This window comes from Amblyraja radiata, unplaced genomic scaffold, assembly GCF_010909765.2.
Source record: "Amblyraja radiata isolate CabotCenter1 unplaced genomic scaffold, sAmbRad1.1.pri scaffold_391_ctg1, whole genome shotgun sequence".
Taxonomy (NCBI): Eukaryota; Metazoa; Chordata; class Chondrichthyes; order Rajiformes; family Rajidae; genus Amblyraja; species Amblyraja radiata.
The window spans coordinates 155,966-179,980 of NW_022630518.1; the positions used below are offsets into that span (position 1 = coordinate 155,966).

Genomic DNA, 24,015 nt, shown 5'->3' on the forward strand with positions numbered 1-24,015 from the left:
GGACTAAGGGAAAAAAGTTGTTCGGCACGGACTTGCAGGGCCGAGATGGCCTGTTTCCGTGCTGTAATTGTTATATGGTTATATGGTTAAGGGTTTGGACACGCTAGAGGCAGGAAATGTTCCCGATGTTGGGGGAGCCAGAACCAGAGGCCACAGTTTAAGAATAAGGGGTAAGCCATTTAGAACAGAGACGAGGAAACACTTTTTCACAGAGTTGTGAGTCTGTGGAATTCTCTGCCTCAGCGGGCGGTGGAGGCAGGTTCTCTGGATGCTTTCATGAGAGAGCTAGATAGGGCTCTTAAAGATAGCGGAGTTAGGGGATATGGGGAGAAGGCAGGAACGGGATACTGATTGTGGATGATCAGCCATGATCACATTGAATGGCGGTCTCTGTGAGAAAAAGTGTTTCCTCGTCTCTGTTCTAAATGGCTTACCCCTTATTCTTAAACTGTGGCCCCTGGTTCTGGACTCCCCCAACATCGGGAACGTGTTTCCTGCCTCTAGCGTGTCCAAACCCTCAATAATCTTGTAAAATGTAAATTGTCCCTGGTGTGTGGAGGATAGTGTTAGTGTGCGGGGGTCGCTGGTCAGCGCGGACCCGGTGGGCCGAAGGGCCTGTTTCCGCGCTGTACTTCAAAACTAAAAAGCTCTTCATGACCTCGGTACACGTGACAGTAATAAATCAAACTAAAACTCTACCTTATTACTGATGAATGCGGGAGTGGAATGAGGAGAGTGGCCAGGGAGGTGTGCAGGCAGTAACTGAGAGACGGTGAAGGGAATGGGCTTCCTGTGAATGGTGGGCTGATTAACTATCCCTCTGCTGTTGTCGCCCCTTGGTGATGATGGAGGAGTTCCCTGTGTGATGTGGTTGAACGTTTCCCGTGATGGCAGCCGTTTCTGTGGGACTGCGTTTCATTTGCTTATCTCACTCTATAGTAGCGGCACGGTGACTCACAGCGCCAGAGACCCGACTTCCAACCTGCCTACATAGAAACATAGAAAATAGGTGCAGGAGTAGGCCATTCGGCCCTTCGAGCCTGCACCGCCATTCAATATGATCATGGCTGATCATCCAACTCAGTATCCTGTACCTGCCTTCTCTCCATACCCCCTGATCCCTTTAACCACAAGGGCCACATCTAACTCCCTCTTAAATATAGCCAATGAACTGGCCTCAACTACCTTCTGTGGCAGAGAATTCCACAGATTCACCACTCTCTGTGTGAAAAATGTTTTTCTCATCTCGGTCCTAAAAGTCTTCCCTCTTATCCTTAAACTGTGACCCCTAGTTCTACGGGTGCTGCCTGTACGGAGTTTGCACATTCTCACCGTGACCTGCGTGGGTTTTCTCCAACATCTTTGGTTTCCTCCCACACTCCAAAAAGACGTGCAGGTTTGAAGGCAAATTGGCTTCTGTAAGTTGTCCCCAGTGTGTAGGATAGTGCTAATTTACGGGTGATTGCTGGTTGCCGCATGCTAGTTTAGTCGAAGGGCCTGTTTCCATGCTGTATCTCTAAACTAAGCTCAGAATATGAGGTGCCCATCTTCCAGTTTGTGTGTGGCCTCATCTGGCAGTGGGGGAAGCCCAGGACTGAGACGTCGGGGAAGGAGACTTAAAGGGACCCGGGTTCCATCCCAACTACGGGCGCTGTCTGTACGGAGTTTGCATGTTCTCCACGTCACCTGCGTGGGTTTTCTCCGAGATCTTCGGTTTCCTCCCACACTCCAAAGACGTACATGTTTGCAGGCCAACTGGCTTGGTGTGAATGTAGGGTGGTGTTAATGTGTGGGGATCGCTGGTCGGTGTGAATTTGGTGGGCGGAAGGGCCAGTTTTTTGCATTGTATGTATAAACTAAACTAAATTGACCATAGTGTGTGTAGGATTGAACCAGTGTCTGGGTGGTCGCTGGATGGCATGGACTCGGTGGGCCGAAGGGCCTGTTTCCGCGCTGTGATATCTAAGGTCTGTGTCTGTGTTTAGTGTTTCAGAAGCGGCGTAGACGGAGACGAGTGCGGACCATGGCGGTGGGACCCAGGCAGCTCCTCAAAGCGTGCGAGATCATCATTCAGGGCAAAGGTGAGGCTGGCAACCCTGGTCACCGCACGCCAGGGTCACGGGCACAGACTGGGTGCTCCAGTTTCCTCTCACACTCCAAAAACGTACAGCAATATAGGTTGATTGGCCTCTGTGCATTGTAGGATGGTCCTAGTGTACGGGGATCGCTGGTCGGCACGGACTCAGTGGGACCATGGTCCTGTTTCCGCGTTCTATCTCTAAAGACCAAAATGTAGACAGCGGTCCTGACCTACCATCAACCTCACTGGAGACTATCTTTGTTTAAGAAAGAACTGCAGATGCTGGAATAATCGAAGGTACACAAAAAAGCTGGAGAAACTCCGCAGGTGAGGCAGCATCTATGGAGCGAAAGAAATTAGTCTGAAGAAGGGTCTCGACCCGAAACGTCACCCATTCCTTCTCTCCATAGATGCTGCCTCACCCGCTGAGTTTCTCCAGCATTTTTGTCTACCTCTGATTATCTTCAATCAGGTTTAATCTTGCAGTAAACGTTATTCTCCTAATCCCGTATCTATACACTATAGACTGCCAGGTTGTAAGTGTGTGAGGATGAGAAGTGCATGGTCTTCCACAGAGTGACACACACCTTCCTCTCCCTCCCGAGATCTAGGGCAGTGCTTCTTAAAGTTCAGTGTCATTCACCCATGAGTCTTTATCACAAAAATCCATTCACACTCCACTAAATGCAGTTTGTTTTGGTAATTTTTGTCTTATTCTCCCTTGTGTATCATTTTCCTATATCATTAATTTTGTCACATGAGCAAAAAATATCAATTAACTCATTTCGTAAATGTTTATTTTATTCAACCTTTTGAACATCCTAGGCCGGTTTTTCCGGATGCTTTCAAGAGAGAACTAGATAGGGCTCTTAAAGATAGCGGAGTCAGGGGATATGGGGAGAAGGCAGGAACGGGGAACTGATTGGGGATGATCAGCCATGATCACATTGAATGGCGGTGCTGACTCGAAGGGCCGAATGGCCTCCTCCGGCACCTATTGTCTATTGAAAACTGAGAGGGGGGGGAAAAAAAGTTTCATTCCCACTGGAGTGGGAAAATCATTCTATTAGAATGAGAAAAAAAATATTCCAATGTCTAAACTCCGGGCTTCAGCCCCATCCTACCCTTTTGGGCTTTATTATATTCCAGTAAATTTGGGAAATATCCTGCTACTTTGAAATGGGAAAACCATAGGCAGAGAATGAAAAAAATTTCCAGCTCCACTGCCTTTAAAACCACTAACAGCTTACTAACCACTTTGATGGCAATGCCCTATTTAAGTATAGAAACAAACATATAAACATCTGAATAAATGAAGCCATTCATCCTTCATTCACCCCTCTGGTTTCATTCACCACAAGATAATTTCATTCGCCCTTGGGTGAACCATTCACCAGTTTAAGAAGCACTGGTCTAGAGAGTAAAATGGCACGGAAACAGGCCCTTTGGCCCAAGCCGTTCATGCTGCCCCGTCTAGACTGGTCCCGCCTGCCCTGGTCCCTGTGTGTGACCTGTGGCCGTGTGCTGTGTCTCTTGTGCCCAGTCCCCTGTGTGTGACCTGTGTCCGTGTGCTGTGTCTCTGGTCTAACCCAGTCCCCTGTGTGTGACCTGTGTCCGTGTGCTGTGTCTGTGCTCCAGTCCCTCTGTGTGTGACGTGTGCTGTGTCTCTTGTGCCCAGTCCCTGTGTGTGACCTGTGTCCGTGTGCTGCGTCTCTTGTGCCCAGTCCCTGTGTGTGACCTGTGTCCGTGTGCTGCGTCTCTTGTGCCCAGTCCCTGTGTGTGACCTGTGTCCGTGTGCTGCGTCTCTTGTGCCCAGTCCCTGTGTGTGACCTGTGTCCGTGTGCTGCGTCTCTTGTGCCCAGTCCCTGTGTGTGACCTGTGTCCGTGTGCTGCGTCTCTTGTGCCCAGTCCCTGTGTGTGACCTGTGTCCGTGTGCTGCGTCTCTTGTGCCCAGTCCCTGTGTGTGACCTGTGTCCGTATGATGTGTCCCTGGTCTAACCCAAGTCCCCTGTGTGTGACCTGTGTCCGTGTGCTGCGTCTCTGGTCTGGTCTAACCCAGTCCCTGTGTGTGACCTGTACCGTGTGCTGCTTCTGGTCTAACCCAGTCCCCCGTGTGTGTGACCTGTGTCCGTGTGCTGTGTCTCTGGTCTAACCCAGTCCCCTGTGTGTGACCTGTGTCCGTGTGCTGCGTCTCTTGTGCCCAGTCCCCGTGTGTGACCTGTGTCCGTGTGCTGTGTCTCTGGTCTAACCCAGTCCCCTGTGTGTGACCTGTGTCCGTGTGCTGCGTCTCTTGTGCCCAGTCCCCGTGTGTGACCTGTGTCCGTGTGCTGTGTCTCTGGTCTAACCCAATCCCTGTGTGTGACCTGAGTCCGTGTGCTGTGTCTCTGGTCTAACTCAGTCCCTGTGTGTGACCTGTGCCCGCGTGCTGTGTCTCTGGTCTAACCCAGTCCCCTGTGTGACCTGTGTCCGTGTGCTGCGTCTCTTGTGCCCAGTCCCCGTGTGTGACCTGTACCGTGTGCTGCGTCTCTGGTCTAACCCAGTCCCCCGTGTGTGTGACATGTGTCCGCGTGCTGTGTCTCTTGTGCCCAGTCCCCGTGTGTGTGACCTGTGTCCGTGTGCTGTGTCTCTTGTGCCCAGTCCCCTGTGTGTGACCTGTGTCCGTGTGCTGCGTCTCTTGTGCCCAGTCCCTGTGTGTGACCTGTGTCCGTGTGCTGCGTCTCTTGTGCCCAGTCCCCTGTGTGACCTGTGTCCGTGTGCTGCGTCTCTTGTGCCCAGTCCCCCGTGTGTGACCTGTGTCCGTGTGCTGTGTCTCTGGTCTAACCCAGTGACCTGTGTCCGTGTGCTGCGTCTCTTGTGCCCAGTCCCCCGTGTGTGACCTGTACCGTGTGCTGCGTCTCTTGTGCCCAGTGGACCTGAGCAGCTGGCGGGAGAAGATGGAGCGGGACTGTGCCGGCAGTCGGGCCGGTGAGCTGACGGACGAGGATGAGGACGATGAGGAGACGGCGGCCGTGATGGTGGAGCACCTGACCGACACCGCCATGGAGGTGTGCCGTGGCCCCGGAGAACTCTACAAGGACGGCATCCTCACCCTGGGCTGTGTGGGTGGGTGTCTGATCTCCCCCCTCTCCCCTCTGCCACCAGCATCCTTGCCGCCGGCTGTGTGGGTAGACGTCTGACCCTCAGCTCCGTCAGCTCCGAGACCCACCCCCCCCCCCAGGCCCGGGCTGTGGGAGGGTGGGTGCCAACGCCGTGTGTCCCTGCCCACTACCTCCGCAATCCTCACCCCCCACCTGGAGCGCCCAGCCGTCCTAGTCCCCCTCCCCTCTGTGTCCCCACCCCCTCCCTCCCCTCTGTGTCCCCTCCCTCCCCTCTGTGTCCCCACCCCCTCCCTCCCCTCTGTGTCCCCACCCCCTCCCTCCCCAAATCCCCCACCCACCTCTGGCACCAGCCTTCCTCCCAGCTCCCATACCGTCCGCTCCCCCTCCCCCCCCCCCTCTAGCATAGCTCCTCTCCCCCCCTTCTGCCCCACTCCCCCTTCTGCCCCACTCCCCCTTCTGCCCCACTCCCCCTTCTGCCCCACTCCCCCCTAATGACCCACCCCCCTAATGACCCACCCCCCTAATGACCCACCCCCTTATGCCCCCCCACCCCTATTTTGCCCCCCACCCCCCTTTAGCCCCACCCCTCCTTTTGCCCCACTCCCCCCTGCCCCCAACCCCCTGTTGTTTCCTTCCCCTGCATGGCACCCTCTGTCACTCCTTCCCCCCAACAGCCTCCTGTGGACGCCCTGACCACACCCCCCCCCCTCCAATAGTCCCCCTCACTGGGTGTGCGTCACTGACTGAGTGAACCGTGGTCCCTGTTCCAGTCTCTGACCTGCCGCTCTCTCTCTCCCCTCCGCAGGCTTCCCCAACGTGGGCAAGTCATCGCTCATCAACGGGCTGGTGGGCCGGAAGGTGGTGAGTGTGTCGCGGACCCCCGGACACACCAAGTACTTCCAGACCTATTTCCTCACCCCCACCGTCAAACTGTGCGACTGCCCAGGGCTCATCTTCCCATCACTGGTCGACCGACAGCAGCAGGTGGGTGTCAGAGGGGAGAGAGGGGCCCATTCCTCCCCCCCTCTCTCCCTCCCCCCATCTCTCTCCATCCTCCCCCCCCCTCTCTCCATCTCCCCCCCCTCTCTCCAGCCCCTCTCTCCATCCCCCCCTCTCTCTCCCCCCCCCTCTCACTCTCTCCCCCCCACTCTCTCCCCCCCCTCTCTCTCCTCCCCCCCCTCTCTCCCTCCCCCCTCTCTCATCCCCCCCCCTCTCTCCCCCCCCCTCTCTCCCCCCCCCCCTCTCCTCTCTCCTTCCCCCCTCTCTCCTTCCCCTCTCTCTCCTTCCCCCTCTCTCCTTCCCCCCTCTCTCCTTCCCCTCTCTCTCCTTCCCCCCTCTCTCCTTCCCCCCTCTCTCCTTCCCCCCCTCTCTCCTTCCTCCCCTCTCTCTCCTCCCCCCCTCTCTCCTTCCCCCCCCTCGTCTCCTCTCCCTCCCCCCCTCTCTCCTTCCCCCCCTCCTCTCCTCCCCCCTCTCTCTTCCCCCCTTCCCCCTCTCCTTCCCCCCCTCTCTCCCCCCCCCCCTCCTCCCCTCTCCTCCCCCCCTCTCTCTTCCGCCCCTCTCCCTCCTCCCCCTCTCTCCCCCCCCTTCTCTCCCTCCCCCCCTCTCTCCCGTCCCCCTCTCCTCCTCCTCCTCGCCCCCTCTCTCTCCCCCCCCCCTCTCTCTCTCTCCTCCTCCCCTCTCTCTCCTCCCCCCCTCTCCTCCCCCTCCCCCCTCTCCTCCCTCTCCTCTCTCACTCTCCCTCTCTCTCCCCCCTCTCTCCTCTCCCTCCCCTCCCCCTCTCTCTCTCCTCCCCCCTCCCTCTTTCTCCCCCCTCTCTCTCTCTCCCCCCCTCTCTCTCCCTCCCCTCCCTCCCTTCCTTCCCCCCTCTCCCCTCCCCCTCCCCCCCTCCCTCTCCCTCCCTCTCTCCCCTCTCTCTCTCCCTACCTCCTCCCCCTCTCCTTCCCTCCTCTCTCCCTCCCTCTCCCCCCCTCTCTCCTCCTCCCTCCTCTCCCCCCCTCTCTCTCTCCCTCTCCCCCCCTCTCTCTCTCTTCTCTCCCCCTCTCCCTCCCCCCCCCCCCCCCCCCTCACTAGGCTGTGTGTGTGTCCACAGATGCTGTCGGGTATTTACCCTGTGGCCCAGATCCAGGAGCCGTACAGCTCGGTGGGCTACCTGGCTGCCCGCATCCCAGTACAAACGCTGCTCAAGCTGCAGCACCCGGAGCAGGGGCAGGGGCAGGGGCAGGGGCAGAGCCCGGCCAAGTTCACAGCCTGGGACCTGTGTGAAGGTGAGTGAGTGCGTGGGCACGGGGGCTGAGTCATGAACGGGGGGGGGGGGTGAAGAGACAAAAGGGGGAGTGGAGGGGGGCTTGTGACCAGGGAAGGGGTGCCAGCGTAGATGGGTGCAGTGGGAGGTGGTGACCTGGTAGGGGGGGTGTGGACTGTGGGGGGAGGAGGGGATGAAATGGGGCAGGATGGGGCAGTGACGAGATTGAGGGGTGGGGAAGGATGACGGGGAGGGTGATGGCAGAGGATTTAGTGGAGGGGGAGTGTGGGGAGGGGGCCGGGGTAGTGAGGGAACAGTGTGATGAGTTTGGGGGGGGTGGTCTGTTCACTAACATCTCTCTCCCCCCCCCCCAGCATGGGCGGTGAAGCGAGGTTACCGTACGGCCAAGGCTGGCCGCAGCGACGTGTACCGAGCGGCCAACAGCATCCTGCGGCTGACTGTGGACGGCCGCCTGTGTCTGTGCATGCGGCCCCCCGCCTACACCGCCCACAAAGGTGAGGGGACGGAGCGTGACCGTGCTGGGCCAGTCTGATCGCCATCATTCTCCCCCCCCCCTCCGCAGACTATAAACCCCTCCCCCCCTCCCCAAGCATTGTACAAGCCTTGGGTCACCCAGCACGGAAGCTGGCCCTTCTGTCCACGCCGGCTAACATGTCCCGTCCACACCTCGTCCCATCTTTACTGTATCTTTAACCTTTAGAGATAGCGCACCAACACAGGCCCTTTGACCCACCGAGCCCGCGCAGACCAGTGATCACCCCGCACACACACACACACACACACACACACACACACACACACACACACACACACACACACGAGTTACCAAAGCTAAACAACCGACAAACCCTGCACGTCTTTGGAGTGTGGGAGGAAACCGGAGTACCCGGGGAAAACCCACGCAGGTGACGGGGGAGAACGTACAAACTCCGTGCAGACAGCAGCCGTAGTCAGGATGGAACCCAGATCTCTGGCGCTGTGAGGCAGCAACCCCACTCTGTCTCAACTACCTCCTCCAGCAGCTCGTTCCATGCACCTACCATCTTTGCTTGTAAAAAATAAAAGTTGCCCCTCAGGTACCTGTTAAATCTTTCCCCCCCCCCCACTCCCCCCCAACTTGTACAGTCTTGTACAACTGTGACATAACACCCCACGTGTCAAAGAAACCCCTCAATCAGCCCTCTCTGCATTAGTCTAGTTTAGTTTAGAGATACAGCGCGGAAACAGGCTCTTCAGCCCACCGGGTCCGCACCGACCAGCGATCCCCGCACACTAACACTATCCTACACCCATTAGGGGCAATTGACATTTATACCAAACCTGCACGTCTTCGGAGTGTGGGAGGAAACCGAAGATCTCGGAATAAACCCACGCAGGTCACGGGGAGAACGTGCAAACTCCGTACAGACAGCGCCCGTGGTGGGGATGGAACCTGGGACTCTGGTGCTGTGAGGCAGCAACTCTACCGCTGTGCCCCAACGTGCCGCCCTGGAACTAAAGTTCAGTAAACTCTGTGTGTCAAACACAGCTGAGTGTAGCTGGCATCATGTGTAGAAAGGAACTGCAGACGCTGGTTTAAACCGAAGATAGACACAACATGCTGGAGTGACTCAGCGGGACAGGCAGCATCTCTGGATAGAAGGAATGGGTGACGTTTTGGGTCGAGAATGAACCTTCGTTCATTCCTTCTCGCCAGAGATGCCGCCTGTCCTGAGTAACAGCAGCGTTTCGAGTCTATGACGATTTACGAGGATGTTGCCAGGACTAGAGGGTGTGAGCTACAGGGAGAGGTTGAGTAGGCTGGGTCTCTATTCCATGGGCGCAGGAGGATGAGGGGTGATCTTATAGAGGTGTACAAAATCATGAGAGGAATAGATCGGGCAGAGTCTCTTGGCCAGAGTAGGGAAATCGAGGACCAGAGGACACAGGTTCAAGGTGAAGTGGAAAATATTTAATAAGAATCTGAGGGGTAACTTTTCACATAGGTGGGTGTACGGAACAAGCTGCCAGAGGAGGTAGTTGAGGTTGGGGCTATCAGTTGGACAGGTAAATGGATAGGACAGGTTTGGAGGGATATGGACCAAGTGCAGGCAGGTGGGACTAGTGTAGCTGGGACATGTTGGCTAGGGTGGGCATGTTGGGCCGAAGGGCCTGTTTCCACACTGTATCACTCTATGACTAGTGTAGCTGGGACATGTTGGCTAGGGTGGGCATGTTGGGCCGAAGGGCCTGTTTCCACACTGTACCACTCTATGACTAGTGTAGCTGGGACATGCTGGCCACCTTGTCCTGACCCACCTGTCTGTCCCTGCCCCTCTCTCTCTCTCTCCGCAGCCTACTGGCTCCAGCACAGCGAGACGTTGGAGATAGCTGCCCTCCAGGAAGCCCACCGGCAACAGACCAAGCAAAGCTCGGAGGACGAGGAGGAGATATCCAGCTCTGACCAGGAGGATGACGAGAAGGACCAAGATGCAGACGAGGAGGAGGATGGGGAGGAGGAGGCGGGGGAGGGGGAGGGGGACAGGGCAGAGTTGCGACCAGCCCCCGTCAGCCGGGGTAAGAAGGCAACCCTGCTCAGCAACAACAAGTTTGCCGTGCTGGGTGAGGATGAATGCTGACACCCCGGCTCGCCTCTCTCGGACATTATCAGCTGAGCATCTGCCTCCTGCCTCCTGCACCAGCGGCTGGCTTACACCAGAGTGCATTGAGATTACCCTTCCCCCCTGAATGTAGCACTCTGCCCCAATAAAGCTTTATTTACCCTAACCACCGCCGTAGATGCACACTGCCCACACACCACTGGGGGTGATGGAGTCATAGCTACTGGCACTGGGGAATGACCCAGTGAGTGTGAGTGAGCTGGAGTAACATCTGTACTGGCACTGGCAAATGACCCAGTGTGAGTGAGCTGGAGTAACATAGAAAATAGGTGCAGGAGTAGAGGCCATCCGGCCCTTCGAGCCTGCACCGCCATTCAATATGATCATGGCTGATCATCCAACTCAGTATCCTGTACCTGCCTTCTCTCCATACCCCCTGATCCCTTTAGCCACAAGGGCCACATCTAACTCCCTCTTAAATATAGCCAATGAACTGTGGCCTCAACTACCTTCTGCGGCAGAGAATTCCACAGATTCACCACTCTCTGTGTGAAAAATGTTTTTCTCATCTCGGTCCTAAACGACTTCCCCCTTATCCTTAAACTGTGACCCCTTGTTCTGGACTTCCCCACCATCGGGAACAATCTTCCTGCATCTAGCCTGTCCAACCCCTTAAGAATGTTGTAAGTTTCTATAACATTCCCCCTCAATCTTCTAAATTCCAGCGAGTACAAGCCGAGTCTATCCAGTCTTTCTTCATATGAAAGTCCTGACATCCCAGGAATCTGTCTGGTGAACCTTCTCTGGACTCCCTCTATGGCAAGAATGTCTTTCCTCAGATTAGGAGACCAAAAACATCTGTGCTGGCACTGGGGAATGACCCAGTGAGTGTGGGATAGCTGGAGTAACATCTGTACTGGCACTGGGGAATGACTGGGTTACAGTGTGTGAGTGAGCTGGAGTAACATCTGTACTGGCACTGGGGAATGACTGGGTTACAGTGTGAGTGAGCTGAAGTAACATCTGTACTGGGACAGGGGAATGACCCAGTTACAGTGTGAGTGAGCTGGAGTAGCATCTGTACTGGGACTGGTGAATGACCCAGTTACAGTGTGAGTGAGCTGGAGTAGCATCTGTACTGGGACTGGCGAATGACTGGGTTACAGTGTGAGTGAACTGGAGTAACATCTGTACTAGCACTGGCGAATGATCCGGTCACAGTGTGAGTGAGCTGGAGTAGCATCTGTACTGGGACTGGTGAATGACCCAGTTACAGTGTGAGTGAGCTGGAGTAACATTTGTACTGGCACTGGAATGACGGTTACAGAGGGAGCTGGAGTAACATTACTACAGAGTTACTGGATTACAGGGCGAGTGTACTGGAGTAACATCTGTACTGGGACTGGGGAATTACACGGTTACAGAGAGATAGCTGGAGTAACATCTGTACTGGGACTGGGGAATGACGGTTACAGAGAGATAGCTGAAGTAACATCTGTACTGGGATTGGGAAATGACGGAGTGGGAGCTGGGGTAATATTAGAGGTGGACAAAAGTGCTGGAGAAACTCAGCGGGTGAGGCAGCATCTATGGAGCGAAGGAAATAGGCAACGTTTCGGGCTGAAACCCTTCAGAATGGGGGGGGGGGGGGTGCAAAGGAAGAGGAGGAGCCCGAGGGCTGAGGGAGAGCTAAGAAGGGGAGGAGGCAGCAAGGGCTACTGGAAATTGGAGAAGTCAATGTTCATGCCACTAGGGTGCAGACTGCTCAAGAGGAATATGAGGTGCTGCTGCTCCAATTTGCGGTGGGCCTCACTCTAGCCATGGAGGAGGCCCAGGACAGAAAGGTCGGATTCGGATTGGGAATGGGAGGGGGAGTTGAAGTGCTGAGCTACCGGGAGATCAGGTTGGTTATTGCGAACCGAGCGGAGGTGTTGGTCGAAGCGATCGCCCAGCCTACGCTTGGTCTCACTTAAACATAAGAGACGTGCGTGTAGTTTGGAGAGTAACAGAGACCACCAGAGTACAGTTAATACTTTTATTACTAACACGCTCTGATCAGTGACAGTGAATGATGTGCTGAAGTCATCCATGCATCCAGTGAGAGCTGTGTGTATCTGGTGTGTGCAAGGTACAAGACTCTGTAACATGGATCAACAGCTAGTGCACCAAGTGGCTACAATCCAAGGTCCCTCGGAACGAGAAGCAAACAACTCTTCTAAAAGAACAACAGGAAAAAACCACCATCGTAAAACCCAGAACAAAACCGTATCTTGTACGAGGTGGGACGGAGTCTATAACAGAGGATCAGTGACTGGGGAGATCGAGCAGACTGATTAGAGACACACAAAGTGCTGGAGTAACTCAGCGGGACAGGCAGCATCTCTGGAGAGCATGTCTGAAGAAGGGTCCCCGACCTGAAATGTGGATAAATGTGAGGTTGTCCATCTTGCTGGCAAGAACAGAAAGGCAGATTATTATCTGAATGGTGTCAAGAATTTCATTGTCCTATCAGGGACACATGACAATAAACTCACTTGAAGTTGGGAAAAGGGGAAGTACAACGGGATCTCTCCATGTTCTCCAGAGATACTGCCTGACTTGTAAAATTCGAATGGGTCGTCTGGGCTTGTATTCACTGGAATTTAGAAGGATCTTATAGAACCATACCATTCTTAAAGGTTTGGACACGCTAGATGCAGGAAAATGTTCCCCGATGTTGGGGGAGTCCAGAACCAGGGGTCACACAGTTTAAGAATAAAGGGGTCGGCCATTTAGGACTGAGATGAGGAAACACTTTTTTCAGCCAGGGAGTTGTGAATCTGTGGAATTCTCTGCCACAGAAGGCAGTGGAGGCCGATTCACTGGATGTTTTCAAGAGTTAGATTTAGATCTTAGGGCTAAAGGAATCTTTAAGGGATATGGGGAGAAGGCAGGAACGGGGTACTGATTGGGGATGATCAGCCATGATCACATTGAATGGCGGTGCTGGCTCGAAGGGCTGAATGGCCTCCTCCTGCACCTGTTGTCTATGTTTCTGACTCTATGACCCGTTGAGTGACTCCAACAATTTGTAGATAAAGTAACAAACATTTTTAACCACAGAACATTATATGGATGACTTATATCTACTGCTAAAGAGGCAAGATCATTTATTGAAGATAAGACACAAAAAGCTGGAGTAACTCAGCGGGACAGGCAGCATCTCTGGAGAGAAAGGAATGGGTGACGTTTCGGGTGGAGACCCTTCTTCAGACTGAGAGTTGTGGGGAGAGGGAACGGAGAGAGATAGACGGTGATGTAGAGAGATATAGAACAATAAATGAAAAGATATGCAAGAAAAATGATGATCAAGGAGACGGCATTGTTAGCTGTTGGCCAGGTGAAAACGTGTTACAATGAGACTCAACGAGAAGCTCGTACAATGATGGGGGGGAAGGGGATGGAGAGAAAGAGAAAGCAAGGGCTATCTGAAGTTAGAGAAGTCAATGTTCATACAGCTGGGGTGTAAACTACCCAAGCAAAATATGAGGTGCTGTTCCACCAATTTGCGCTGGGCCTCACTCTGACAATGGAGGAGGCCCAGGGCAGGAAGGTCAGATTGGGAACAGGAGGGGGAGTTGAAGTGTTGAGCCACCGGGAGATCAGGTGGGTGTAGGCGGAGGTGTTCAGCGTAACGATCGGCCAGTCTGTGTTCAGTGTCGGCGATGTATACGAGTCCACATCTGGAAGAGCGGAGACACCTCTGGGGAGCGAGTTGACGGTGAGACTCATCGTCAGTGGGATGAGGGTGGCGGAAAGAGTCGACAAGCTGGTGTCCACATCTCTGAAGATCAGTCTTGAGGCCCAGAGTGTCGATACAATCTCACAGACCCCACCAATGTATCTTCTTTCACAGGGATTTAGCACATCACCAAATACTCCATCCGTTGTAGAGTCACAGAGTGATACAGTGTGGAAACAGGCCCTTCAGCCCAACTTGCCCAACATGTCCCAGCTACACTAGTCATAGAGTGATACAGTGTGGAAACAGGCCCTTCGGCCCAACTTGCCCACACTGCCCAGCATGTCCCAGCTACACTGGTCATAGAGTGATACAGTGTGGAAACAGGCCCTTCGGCCCAACTTGCCCACACCGGCCAACATGTCCCAGCTACACTAGTCCCACCTGCCTGCGCTTGGTCCATATCCCTCCAATCCTGTCCTATCCATGTACCTGTTTAAGAAGGAGCTGCAGATGCTGGAAAATCGAAGGTAAACAAAAATGCTGGAGAAACTCAGTGGGAGATGCTGCCTCACCCAGTTTCTCCAGCATTTTGGTCTACCTATCCATGTACCTGTCCAACTGTTTCTTAAACGATGGGATAGTCCCAGCCTCAACTACCTCCTCTGGCAGCTTGTTCCACACACCCACCACCCTCTGTGTGAAAAAGTTACCCCTCAGATTCCTATTAAATCTTTTCCACTTCACCTTGAACCTATGTCCTCTGGTCCTCGATTCCCCTACTCTGGCCAAGAGACTCTGCCCGATCTATTCCTCTCATGATTTTGTCCACCTCTATAAGATCTCCCCTCATCCTCCTGCGCTCCATGGAATAGAAACCCAGCCTACTCAACCTCTCCCTGTAGCTCACACCCTCTAGTCCTGGCAACATCCTCGTAAATCTTTTCTGAACCCTTTCAAGCTTGACAATATCTTTCCTGAAACACGGTGCCCAGAACTGAGCACAATATTCTAAATGCAGTCTCACCAACGTCTTATACAACTGCAACATGTTCTCACGACTTGAAGGTGGACACAAAACGCTGGAGTAACTCAGCGGGACAGGCAGCATCTCTGGAGAGAAGGGAGAAGGGAAGTCGGCTTATACTCGCTAGAATTTAGGAGATTGAGGGGGGATCTTATAGAAACTTACAAAATTCTTAAGGGGTTGGACAGGCTAGATGCAGGAAGATTGTTCCCGATGTTGGGGAAGTCCAGGACAAGGGGGGTCACAGTTTAAGGATAAGGGGGAAATCCTTTAAAACCGAGATGAGAAAAACATTTTTCACACAGAGAGCGGTGAATCTCTGGAACTCTCTGCCACAGAATGTAGTTAAGGCCAGTTCATTGGCTATATTTAAGAGGGCGTTAGATGTGGCCCTTGTGGCTAAAGGGATCAGGGGGTATGGAGAGAAGGCAGGGATGGGATACTGAGTTGGATGATCAGCCATGATCATATTGAATGGCGGTGCAGGCTCTAAGAGCCGAATGACCTCTACTCCTGCACCTATTTTCTATGTATCTATGTATCTATGAGTGGGTGATGTTTCGGGTGAGACTGAGGAAGGGTCTCGACCCAAATGGTCACCCATGCCTCCACTCCAGAGATGCTGCCTGTCCCGCTGAGTTACTCCAGCGTTTTGTCTCTATCTCCCAACTTGTGTACTCAATACTCTGACGACCCAAAAGCCTTTATCCTCCTTTGACTCGACCTTCAGGGAAAGTTGTCAAGTTTAGGGTGGAGACCCAGCTGACTGGTTGCTGTGGTTCAGTAACTGTAACGTGGGGGATGGAGGGAGGCTCTAGAGAGGGGGTGGTCAGTGCATGGACCACCATCACTGGGACTGACCCCCCACCATCAACAACAAATAAGCCTCCGACATTTTCCCCACCTCCAACGGGATCCCACCACTGGCCACATCTTCCCAGCTCCTCCCCTGTCGGCTTTCCGCAGAGACCGCTCCCTCCGTAACTCCCTGGTCAATTCTTCCCTTTCCACCCAACCCACCCCCTCCCCGGGCACTTTCCCCTGCAACCGCAAGAGATGCCACACTTGTCCCTTTACCTCCCCCCCTCGACTCCATTCAGGGACCCAAGCAGTCGTCCCAGGTGCGGCAGAGGTTCACCTGCACCTCCTCCAACCTCATCTATTGCATCCGCTGCTCTAGGTGTCGGTTGCTCTACATCGGTGAGACCAAGCGTAGGCTGGGCGATCGCTTCGCCCAACACCTCCGCTCGGTTCGCAATAACCAACCCGATCTCCCGGTGGCTCAGCACTTCAACTTCCCCTCCCATTCCCAATCCGACCTTTCTGCCCTGGGTCTCCTCCATGGCCAGAGTGAGTCCCACCGCAAATTGGAGGAGCAGCACCTCATATTCCGCTTGGGTAGTTTACACCCCAGAGGTATGAACATTGACTTCTCCAATTTCAGGTAATCCCTGCTTTCTCCCTCCTTCCCCACCCCTTCCCAGCTCTCCAACAGCCCACTGTCTCCGCCTCTTCCTTTCTTCTTTCCGCCCACCCCCCCAACACATCAGTCTGAAGAATGGAGGGGTGGGGTGGAGGGAGAGGGGGTGAAGGGGGATAGGAGGGAGAGAGGGGGGGAATAGAGAGGGGGGGAGGGATGGGGGAGTGAGAGGGGGATGGGAGATGGGGGAGGGAGTGAGAGGGGGGGGGAGGAATGGAGAGGTGGATGGGAGATGGGGGGATAGGATGGAGTGAGGAGTGGGAGATGGAGGGGGGGGCGAGGAAGGGAGATGGGGGGGTGGGAGATGGAGATGGAGGAGGTCACTTGTAGAGCAGGTGGACTCTGCTGCCCTCACAGTTGTTGCGGGCCATCTTGTCGGGCTGCTGGGTGGGCAGGAGGGCTTTGACCAGGGGCATGTTGGGCTGGTACAGGGAGGAGACGGGGCCAGTGTTGCTGTTGTAGTGGTTGTCCGTGTAGTTGTCCTTGGCTGCTGTGGACGCCCGCCGTCTAGACCGCAGCTGCTGCCGCTCGTATAGTTGTTGCCGCAGCTCCGAGATCCTCTCCTCCTTCTGCCCCCCCCGCCACACACACATATACACACACACACACACACCCGCACCCCGCACGCACCCGCACGCAAACGCCACGCAACGCACCACGCACGAACGCACGCACAAACACACGCCACGAACGCACGCAGCCGCACGAACACAGACACACGAACGCACACACAACACACACATGCACACACAAGCACTCACACACACACACACACACACACAACCACACACACAACCACAAACACACGAAGCACACACACACACACACACACACACACACACACACACACACACACCCACACATCCCCTCCACCACACACACACGCCCTCACACACACCGCACACACACATACACACTCACACACACTCTCTCTCTCACACACACACACACACGCGCACACACACACACCCATCCACACCTACATACACTCACACACACAGCACACCCAAACACTCACACACACACGCACCTCACATACGCCAGACACACAGCACGCATACCCTCACCCCCACCACACACACACACACACACACACCCACCCCACCTACACACGTCACCTTCACACACACCCACTCTGCACACACACCCTCACGCACTCTCACCACACCTCACCCGCCCGCTCCGCCTCACTCACACACCCCCACACCCACCCCCGCACACCCACCGTCTATGGCAACGCCACACACCCACTCCACCCACACGCGCACATACGCACGCACGGACACAGCCCCCCTCCGTCACCACCCCGCACTCCCTCTCGCACCGCCCACACTCACCACACACCACACACCACACACACACACACACACCACACACACACACACACACATACACATACACACGCACGTACATGCACACACATGCACACACACACACACATACACATACACACACACGCATACACACACACACACATACACACCCACACACACACGCACAAAGAGACAGAGAGAAGAACCAGAGTTAGTGCCCGACACATCACCCACCCACCCAGAGAGAGACCCCACAGCTCTGGCCCCCCCATCTTAGACATGCCCACCCCTGGGAACAGAGGCTCCCACTGCCTATATGTGCAGGAAGGTACTGCAGGTGCTGGAGTAACTCAGCGGGTCAGGCAGCATCCTAGTATAGTTTGGAGATACTGCCTCAATCACAAGGATGTCCTTCCTCAAATTAGGAGACCAAAACTGTACACAATACTCCAGATGTGGTCTCACCAGAGCCCTGTGCAACTGCAGAATAACCTCTACTGAAATCCTCTTGTTATGGACAAAGTGCTGGAGTAACTCAGCGGGTCAGGCAGCATCTGTGGAGAACGTGGATAGGTGACGTTTCACAGAGTGCTGGAGTAACTCAGCGGGTCAGGCAGCATCCTAGTAAAGTTTGGAGATCCAGCGTGGAAACAGGCCCTTCGGCCCAACTTTCCCACACCGACCAACATGTCCCACCTGCCTGTGTTTGGCCCATATCCCTCCAAACCTGCCCTATCCGGCCACAGTGCCCTCCATAATGTTTGGGACAAAGACTCATCATCTATTTATTTGCCTCTGTACCCCACAATTTGAGATTTGTAAAAGAAAATAAAATCATATGTGGTTAAAATGCACGTCATATTTTAATAAAAAGGGTATTTTTAAAAACCCAGTATGTGGGACAAACATATTTGGATATAAAGATAATAAAGTGAATATGATTATGATTTTATACATTTTGCATGCAAGGACTGTTTGAGGTCTGTGATTCATGGACATCACCAGTTGCTGGGTGTCTTCTCTGGTGATGCTCTGCCAGGCCTGTATTGCAGCCGTCTTTAGCTTATGCATGTTTTGGGGCCTAGTCCCCTTCAGTTTTCTCTTCAGCGTATAAAAGGCATCCTCAGTTGGGTTCAGATCGGGTGGTTGACTTGGCCACTCAGGAATTGAGCATTTTTTAGCTTTGAAAAACTCCTACGATGTTTGGGATCATTGTCTTGCTGTAGAACAAACCGCTGGCCAATGAGTTTTGAAGCACTTGTTTGAAGATAGGATGTGTGTATACACTTCAGAATTCATTATGCTACTCCCTTCAGCAGTTGTATCATCAATGAGGATAAGTGAGCCAGTTCCTTCAGCAGCCATACATGCCCAGGCCATAACACCCCCACCACCGTGTTTCACAGATGAGGTGGTATGCTTTGGATCTTGGGCAGTTCCTTCTCTCCTCCATACTTTGCTCTTGCCATCACTCCGATAGAAGTTGATCTTCGTCTCATCTGTCCACAAGACCTTTTTCCAGAACTGTGGTTGCTCTTTTAAGTACTTCTTGGCAAACTGTTTTTTTTGCGGCTAACCAGTGGATTGCATCTTGCAGTGTAGCCTCTATTTCTGTTCATGAAGTCTTCTGCGGACAGCGGTCATTGACAAATCCACACCTGACTCCTGAAGAGTGTTTCTGATCTGTCAGACAGGTGTTTGGGGATTTTTCTTTACTATAGAGAGAATTCTTCTGTCATCAGCTGTGGAGGTCTTCCTTGGCCTGCCAGTCCCTTTGCGATTAGTAAGCTCACCAGTGCTCTCTTTCTTCTTAATGATGTTCCAAACAGTTGATTTGTAAGCCTAAGGTTTGGCTGATGTCTCTAACAGTTTTATTCTTGTTTCTCAGTCGCATAATGGCTTATTTGACTTTCATTGGCACAACTTTGGTCCTCATGTTGATACAAGTTTCTAAAGGTGATGGAAAGACTGGAGGAAAGACTAGGTGCTGAGAGCTCTCTTATACCTGCAATAAGGAGGCATTTAAACATACCTGAGCAATCACAAACGCCTGTGTCCCAAACATTATGGTGCCCTGAACTGGGGGGACTATGTATAAACACAGCTGTAATTTCTACATGGTGAAACCAAAATGAATAAAAATGGCCTTTAATAAAATCAGACAATGTGCACTTTAACCACATGTGATTTTTTCTATTATAAATCTCAAATTGTAGATTACAGAGGCAAATAAATAAATGATGTGTCTTTGTCCCAAACATTACGGAGGACATTGTACCTGTCTAACTGTTTCTTAAACGTTGGGATAGTCCCAGCCTCGACTACCTCCTCTGGCAGCTTGTTCCATACACCCACCACCCTCTGTGTGAAGAAGTTACCCCTCAGATTCCTATTAAATGTATTCCCCTTCACCTTGAACCCTATGTCCTCTGGTCCTCGATTCCCCTACTCTGGGCAAGAGACTCTGCCCGATCTATTCCTCTCATCATATCCTCTCTCCTGCCTCATGGCCTATTTTCCCAGAATAAGGCCATTCGGCCCATCTAGTCTACTCCACCATTCAATCATGGCTGATCTATCTCTCCCTCCTAACCCCATTCTCCTGCCTTCTCCCCGTAACCCCTGACACCCGCACTAATCAAGAATCTATCAATCTCTGCCTTAAAAAATACCCACTGACTTGTGGCCTCCACAGCCTTCTGTGGCAAAGAATTCCACAGATTCACCACCCGCTGGTTAGTTTAGAGATACAGCGCGGAAACAGGCCCTTCGGCCCACCGAGCCCATGCCGACCAGCGATCCCCGCCCACTAACACTATCCTACACACACTGGGGACAATTTACACTAACACCAAGACAATTAACCTACAAACCCGCACGTTTTTGGAGTGTGGGGGGAGACAGAGGGTAGGGGGAGTAACGGAGGGAGGGATGGGTGCGGAGAGGAGAGAGGGGAGGGTGAGGGGGAGGGAGGGGGTGAGCTGGGGAGGGAGGAGAGGTGTATGTCGGGTGACGGGGGGAGAGTGGGGGAGTGTGAGAGGAGGGAGGAGGTGGGGGAGTGTGTGAGAGAGACGGGGAGACATGGGGGGGAGAGTGGGGGAGTGTGAGGGGGGGAGCGGGAGAGAGGGGGGGTATCCACACAGAGAGCGGTGAATCTGTGGAATTCTCTGCCACAGAAGGTAGTTGAGGCCACAGTTCATTGGCTATATTTAAGAGGGAGTTAGATGTGACCCTTGTGGCTAAAGGGATCAGGGGGTTTGGAGAGAAGGCAGGTACAGGATACTGAGTTGGATGATCAGCCATGATCATATTGAATGGCGGTGCAGGCTCGAAGGGCCGAATGGCCTACTGCTGCACCTATTGTCTATGTTTCTATGTAGGAGGGGGAGGGAGGGGGAGAGCTGGGGATAGAGGGGGGGGGTGTATGACGGGGCATGGAGGAAAGTGGGGGGGATGGGGTACAGTGGGGGTACAGTTGGGTTAGGGGGATGGGGGGTACAGTGGGGTACGGGGGGTGGGGTACAGTGGGGTACGGGGGATGGGGGGGTACAGTGGGGTACGGGGGATGGGGGTAGAGTGGGGGATGGGGGTACAGTGGGGGATGGGGGTACAGTGGGGTATGGGGGTACAGTGGGGTACAGGGGATGGGGGTACAGTGGGGTATGGGGGTACAGTGGGGGACGGGGGTACAGTGGGGTATGGGGGTACAGTGGGGTACAGTGGGGTACGGGGGATGGGGGTACAGTGGGGTACGGGGGGGGTGGGGGTACAGTGGGGTACAGGGGATGGGGTAGAGTGGGGGATGGGGGTACAGTGGGGTACGGGGGTACAGTGGGGGATGGGGGTACAGTGGGGTACAGGGGATGGGGGTACAGTGGGGTACAGGGGATGGGAGTACAGTGGGGTATGGGGGTACAGTGGGGTACGGGGGATGGGGGTACAGTGGGGTACAGGGGATGGGGGTACAGTGGGGTACAGGGGATGGGAGTACAGTGGGGTATGGGGGTACAGTGGGGTACAGTGGGGTACGGGGGATGGGGGTACAGTGGGGGACGGGGGTACAGTGGGGATGGGGGTGGGGGTACAGTGGGGTACGGGGGATGGTGGTACAGTGGGGGATGGGGGTACAGTGGGGGATGGGGGTAGAGTGGGGGTACGGGGGATGGGGGTAGAGTGGGGGATGGGGGTACAGTGGGGTACAGGGGATGGGGGTACAGTGGGGTACAGGGGATGGGGGGTAGAGCGGGGTACGGGGGTACGGGGGTAGAGTGGACCCCTGTGAGCGTGACTACCTCAGCGATGATCTTCTCCAGCTCCCTGTTCTCTTTCTCCAGTTGACGTGACTTCTCTTCATCATTGTTGTTGGTGGAGGAGCCGGTCTTCATGGTGTCCTGTTGCTCCGACTGCCACTCCCCACGGGTTATCAACCTGCGCATCTGTGGGGACACACGCACACACGTGTAGGTACACACACGCACGTGTAGATACACACACACACACGTGTAGATACACACACGCACACGGGTAGATACACACACACGTGTAGATACACACACGCACACGTGTAGACACACACGCACACGTGTAGATACACACACACGTGTAGATACACACACACACGTGTAGATACACACACGCACACGTGTAGATACACACACACACACGTGTAGATACACACACACACGTGTAGATACACACACACACGTGTAGATACACACACACACGTGTAGATACACACACACACACGTGTAGATACACACACACGTGTAGATACACACACCCACGTGTAGATACACACACGTGTAGACACACACACGCGTGTAGACACACACACTCACGTTGAGATACACACACACACACGTGTAGATACACACACACGTGTAGATACACACACACACATGTAGACACACACACACGTGTAGATACACACACACACGTGTAGATACACACACACACACGTGTAGATACACACACACACACACACGTGCAGATACACACACACACATGTAGACACACACACACACACGTGTATACACACATGCGTAGATACACACACACACACATGTAGACACACACACACACACACACATGTAGATACACAAACACATGTAGATACACACACACACATGTAGACACACACACACATGTAGATACACACACACATGTAGACACACACACACACGTGTATACACACACGCGTAGATACACACACACACATGTAGACACACACACACACACACACACACACACACACACACATGTAGATACACAAACACATGTAGATACACACACACACATGTAGACACACACACACGCAGGCACACACATGTAGACACACACACACACACACACGTGTAGATACACACACACACATGTAGATACACACACACACACACGTGTAGATACACACACATGTACTCACATACACACAAACGTGCACACACAAGTGCGTACAAGCACACACGTACGTGCGCACACGTGGAGGAGGAGGGGTGGGGAGTGGGGGAGTGGGGGAGGGGGGTGCACCCACCTTGGGGACGAAGAGGACCACCAGGGTGATGTAGACGGAGAAGACGACAGCGAGGGAGGCGAAGGCGAAGGCAGCATCTTGTTGACTACTGACGATCATCGTGACGGGGGCTGTGATCATGCACAACACCTGGGGGCATGGGGGGACAGGGGGAGGAAGTAGAATACATTTGTTGCAAAACCTGACATATCCTGGTAGAGTTATAATATGATCTGTAATAAGCTCAAGCGATTGACGGCGTTTCTAACGGATTAGTCTCCTAATTTGAGCAAAGGGCAGTGAAGAAAGCTAATGGCCTGTTTGCGGAGTTGAGTATAGGAGCAAAGAGGTCCTTCTGCAGTTGTACAGGGCCCTAGTGAGACCACACCTGGAGTATTGTGTGCAGTTTTGGTCCCCTAATTTGAGGAAGGACATTCTTGCTATTGAGGGAGTGCAGCGTAGGTTCACCAGGTTAATTCCCGGGATGGCGGGACTGTCATATGCTGAGAGAATGGAGCTGCTGGGTTGTACACTCTGGAGTTTAGAAGGATGAGAGGGTATCTCATTGAAACATATAAGATTGTTCAGGGTTTGGACACACTAGAGGCAGGAAACATGTTCCTGATGTTGGGGGAGTCCAGAACCAGGGGCCACACACAGTTTAAGAATCAGGAGTAACCCATTTAGAACAGAGACGAGGAAACACTTTTTCTCACAGAGAGTGGTGAGTCTGTAGAATTCTCTGCCTCAGAGGGCGGTGGAGGCCGGTTCTCTGGAGAGAATTCTTTCAAGAGAGAGCTAGATAGGGCTCATAAAGATAGCGAGAGAGAGTCAGAGGATATGGGGAGAAGGCAGGAACGGGGCACTGATTGTGGATGATCAGCCAAGATCACAGTGAATGGCGGTGCTGGCTGGAAGGGCCGA

General features: G+C 53.7%; 2 protein-coding genes across 2 annotated transcripts in view; one reads left to right on the forward strand and one right to left on the reverse strand.

Annotated features, from left to right (window-relative positions):
- The window catches only part of gnl1 (G protein nucleolar 1 (putative)), a 30,867-nt gene extending 20,660 nt beyond the window's left edge, over positions 1–10,207 (forward strand). The window contains exons 7-12 of the mRNA XM_033016649.1: positions 1,986–2,081; positions 4,988–5,182; positions 5,984–6,162; positions 7,268–7,442; positions 7,795–7,935; positions 9,776–10,207. Coding sequence (XP_032872540.1) covers positions 1,986–2,081; positions 4,988–5,182; positions 5,984–6,162; positions 7,268–7,442; positions 7,795–7,935; positions 9,776–10,059 — 1,070 coding nt within the window. The 3' untranslated portion in view covers positions 10,060–10,207. The remainder of the gene's footprint in view (positions 1–1,985; positions 2,082–4,987; positions 5,183–5,983; positions 6,163–7,267; positions 7,443–7,794; positions 7,936–9,775) is intronic.
- A 6,315-nt stretch (positions 10,208–16,522) lies between these two features.
- LOC116969897 (gamma-aminobutyric acid type B receptor subunit 1-like) lies at positions 16,523–23,260 on the reverse strand. Its single transcript, XM_033016650.1, has 3 exons — positions 23,113–23,260; positions 21,875–22,018; positions 16,523–16,838 (listed from the first exon to the last, which is right to left on the reverse strand). The coding sequence occupies exons 1-3, from the start codon at positions 23,230–23,232 to the stop codon at positions 16,590–16,592; spliced, it is 513 nt and encodes a 170-aa protein (XP_032872541.1). The 5' UTR covers positions 23,233–23,260; the 3' UTR covers positions 16,523–16,589.
- Positions 23,261–24,015: the final 755 nt, after the last annotated feature.